The 687-nt window shown below is 42.4% G+C and overlaps 1 protein-coding gene across 1 annotated transcript in view; it reads right to left on the reverse strand.

The window, feature by feature from the left end:
• The window catches only part of LOC107599155 (tectonic-2-like), a 15,755-nt gene that overhangs the window by 2,672 nt on the left and 12,396 nt on the right, over positions 1–687 (reverse strand). The window contains exons 9-12 of the mRNA XM_016290669.1: positions 678–684; positions 554–643; positions 352–469; positions 155–258 (exon numbers count right to left, since the gene is read on the reverse strand). Of these exons, the coding sequence (XP_016146155.1) occupies positions 155–258; positions 352–469; positions 554–643; positions 678–684 (319 nt within the window). The remainder of the gene's footprint in view (positions 1–154; positions 259–351; positions 470–553; positions 644–677; positions 685–687) is intronic.

Below are 687 nucleotides of genomic sequence, written 5' to 3' on the forward strand. Positions count from 1 at the left end.
CGGCCAAATATTGTCCTGTCCTAACAAACCATACATCAATGGAGATCTTATTAATTCAGCTTTCAGGTGATGTTTAAATCTCAATTTCGAGAAATTGACTGGTTTTGTGGTCCAGGGTCATATATTACAGATAATTGTACGATGTAGTGCTCACTAGTAATGTTGACCCAGTCTGATAGGTTGGTAAAGTTTGGTTTTCCTGTTGTGGAGACGAGTGTAGCAGGCACTAATCCAGCAAGGGCACCACGCACTGTTTCTCTGAAACCACACGCAAAAGAAGCCTTTTCAGATGAAACTCTTCTACAGGAATCTATTGTATTGTGCTCAAAACCCTTCAGCAGTGTTACTCACCTCAACTGACTGCACTGCGTCATATTCAGCAAACTCGCAGGAATCATACAGCCTGATGTGGAGTTGATCCCAAACAGAGCTGGTCTCAGTTCAGCAGAGGAGCACATGCCATCTCCACCTGCGGAGGACACAGCACAGGATCAAACTAATGTTTTTTTTTGGTAGTAGTTTTATATTTATGAATATGCATAAGCTGCACTACCTGGTTGCCAGAGATTGATCTGGGCCCTCTGTATATCTTCTGTATCAGAGTCCAAAATACCACCAATCACTGGCCTCTTCACCTGGTAACCTGTACAAACATTAGGAGAAAAAAAGTGTAATGCATGATAACTC

Source organism: Sinocyclocheilus grahami, unplaced genomic scaffold, assembly GCF_001515645.1.
Source record: "Sinocyclocheilus grahami isolate Dianchi unplaced genomic scaffold, SAMN03320097.WGS_v1.1 scaffold261.1, whole genome shotgun sequence".
Lineage (NCBI taxonomy): Eukaryota > Metazoa > Chordata > Actinopteri > Cypriniformes > Cyprinidae > Sinocyclocheilus > Sinocyclocheilus grahami.